Source organism: Diaphorina citri, unplaced genomic scaffold, assembly GCF_000475195.1.
Source record: "Diaphorina citri unplaced genomic scaffold, Diaci psyllid genome assembly version 1.1 scaffold936, whole genome shotgun sequence".
NCBI lineage: Eukaryota > Metazoa > Arthropoda > Insecta > Hemiptera > Psyllidae > Diaphorina > Diaphorina citri.
In genome coordinates, this window is record NW_007378367.1 from 895 (window position 1) to 3,915 (window position 3,021).

Here is a 3,021-nt window from a genome sequence, read left to right on the forward strand (position 1 = left end):
TTTTTAAACCAATCCAGAAAAAAAGATTATCATATTCGGATTCAACAACTTCGAAAACCCTCGAATCGATGAAAACTTGGCTTGCAACTCGCAGGTCATTTCATTTTGTAGACCAGTGTTATCGACAGATTTCACCAGTTCCATGAATACCAAGCATAAAGCGGTCAAAATACCGCTAACCGCAGCACCCATCTTACCCAAAAGTTTTGTGTCGCATGCTTGTCATATTTGACAGCTGCATACCAAAATTTATGTCTAGCTCTTACCGTTCTCACACGGACCAGTGGCTGAAACTTTGGATTTAGGCTCTAGGGACCTCAAAACGTGTTTTGGCATTAAAAACTGACCATAGAAAATTTTGCCTCAATACATTACTTTCCTTCCTATAAGATAGAAAAGTAAAAAGCAGCTCATAAAAAGAGTAAAGTTGAAGAAAGAAATTGCATACCTGGCAATGTATGAATATAACATAAAAAACATAAAAATATATCCAATATTGTCCCTTTATCACGTATCTTCTAAATTTCGAGGTGGTCTTACATCACAGTTTCGTTTGATACATTCTACAAGCCATCTAATTCCCTCATCAATGCCTTCCCTGAAACATGAAAATAAAACCACAACTGTACTTTCTTAACAATTAAACAACTAAAATTTGTAGGGAGGGAGGGAGAGAGAGAGAGAGAGAGAGAGAGAGAGAGAGAGAGAGAGAGAGAGAGAGAGATAGAAGAGAAAGAGAGAGAGAGAGAGAGAGAGAGAGAGAGAGAGAGAGAGAGAGAGAGAGAGAGAGGAGATATTATTATGAGTATTGAACAATGGAGCAGTTGCATTTGGATAAAAATCAAAACTCCGAAAAAGTAACTTTATAAGGTCGAAAATTCAATTTTTATTTGCCATTCTAATAAAAAGGTTCAGAGTAGTGAGTATACCTAAGAAATGCGCAGAAACGTATGCGCACAAACAGATTAATTGTGCAGAAACGTATGCGCGCGTACAATACAAACGTGTTGCCTGCAAGGGGATAGTCTTTGATCTCCAACCGCCAGCCTAGTTAGCTTGGTTGGTAGTGCGTCTGCCCTGTAAGCGCTAGGCCGCGGGTTCGATTCCCGCCCGGGGCGGATTTTATCCCGATGGGATAATGTTCGTTCTCAGAACGGCTGGCTTTCTCCTATCCTGTCTTCCTTCTCTCTTCGATTTCGGGACGATAAGACCATAGCAGTTACAAATCCCTCTGTCAAACCTCTTTTAAAAAAAAAAAAAAAAATGATCTCCAACACTCCAACCCATCTAAGTAATACACTCAGGTCTGGTCAATTGCTCTCACCAAATTTTATTACTAAAAGGTTGGGAGTTTGATAAGCAAAAACTTTACTTTTGCCATAACCTATAGTAATATACCTACTAACCCTTATTGTCATTATTACTATTACTAACCCTGTGAGTGCAGACACTGGCATGACCATACAATCTCGCCGACCAATGAGATGGGCAGAATTTTTGTTGAATATTGGTTTCACCTCTCTTACGCCCATACAGTCTCGGATGTCCTGTTTATTAGCCAGAACAAGTAGAGGCACTCCTATCAGATTCTCATTTGATATCATTTTGTCTGCAAATTACATACATAAATGTATAATGCATACTTTTGAAAATGAGGTAGGTACAACTAAAATACCTACTTACAAAAAATATTATACTAATATTAGGCCTCCATACCTGCCACTTTAGTCAATATTTGTAGGGTATACCTAAAAAACTGATTACACAAAATTCAACTGATTGGCCATAAGGAGTGCGAAAATTAGCTGACTGACCATAAGGCAATAAGAAAAATTTTAAATTATCGCTCGAGTTGATTAATAAGGAAGTTTTGTGCTACGTAGATTCAAAAGTCGGAGTGTCCAAGTGGTAAGGAGCGCGGATTGACAGACTGCTGAGCGGGTGGGGTGGGGGTTCAAATCCAACTGCGATCATTTTTTTGTACATAATTTTATCATTTAAAAATATTTTATGGATAGCCATAGTTACTTTTTTCATAACTTTATAGTTGAAAAAAAAATAATTAAAATATGAAAAATGATTTTCATGTAGGTACCTACATTATCATTATCTTCTTAGTAGGCAGTTGTAGAATAATAATATGTATGTAAGTGCTTATGTACTATTGTACATAGCCAATTTTTTACTTTGTATTTTAGTAATTACCCATGACTTCCCTAAACATGTCATTTATTACGATAAAATCTACCTAGGGCGAGAATCGAACCCGCGGCCTAGCACTTACAAGGCAGACTCGCTACCATATTTTCCAGTAGTACAGGAAAAACCACTTTCGGGATCATAAAACTCAACTGATTAGCAATAAAGAGTACGATTCCTATACTACTGGAAAATGGTACGACTTTTCCGAAATTTTCTTTCACCAAACGATGTAAACCGCTGTTTTGCAAATTGCCTTATGGTCAGTCAGCTAATTTTCGTACTCCTTATTGCCAATCAGTTGAGTTTTATGATCCCGAAAGTGGTTTTTCCTGTATTACTGGAAAATGGTACGACTTTTCCGAAATTTTCTTTCGCCAAACGATGTGAACCGCCGTTTTGCATATTGTCTTATGGTCAGTCAGCTCATTTTCGTACTCCTTATGGCCAATCAGTTGAATTTTTTGTAATCAGTTTTTTAGGTATACCCTATTTGTAAAATAAAAAATACTTAGATCAAAACATTCAAAAATTTTGTTTGACACACAGAGATGGGTAGTGATTTTTTTTTTTTTTTTTAATAATGCTGAAAATAAAGGAATCCCTACCTTACTTACCTAAAATGAACTAGAAATGAAGCATACTTACCAAACGTAGCAACCTCCGTGGCCGAGTGGGTATCACACTAGGCTTGCACGCAGGAGGTCCGGGTTCGATTCTCGGCGGTGCCGAGGTTTTTTCGGGAAAAAATGGATGTGATTTTTGGCGTTTTTAGGACCAGGAACACCTTTATTTCACTATTACATTCAAATTTAAAATTAA

The 3,021-nt window shown here is 37.2% G+C and overlaps 1 protein-coding gene across 1 annotated transcript in view; it reads right to left on the minus strand.

Annotated features, from left to right (window-relative positions):
* Positions 1-356: 356 nt before the first annotated feature.
* Positions 357-3,021, minus strand: part of LOC103513177 (ADP-ribosylation factor-related protein 1) — a 14,299-nt gene continuing 11,634 nt past the window's right edge. Inside the window, exons 3-4 of the mRNA XM_026826450.1 lie at positions 1,435-1,616; positions 357-598 (exon numbers count right to left, since the gene is read on the minus strand). Coding sequence (XP_026682251.1) covers positions 508-598; positions 1,435-1,616 — 273 coding nt within the window. The 3' untranslated portion in view covers positions 357-507. The remainder of the gene's footprint in view (positions 599-1,434; positions 1,617-3,021) is intronic.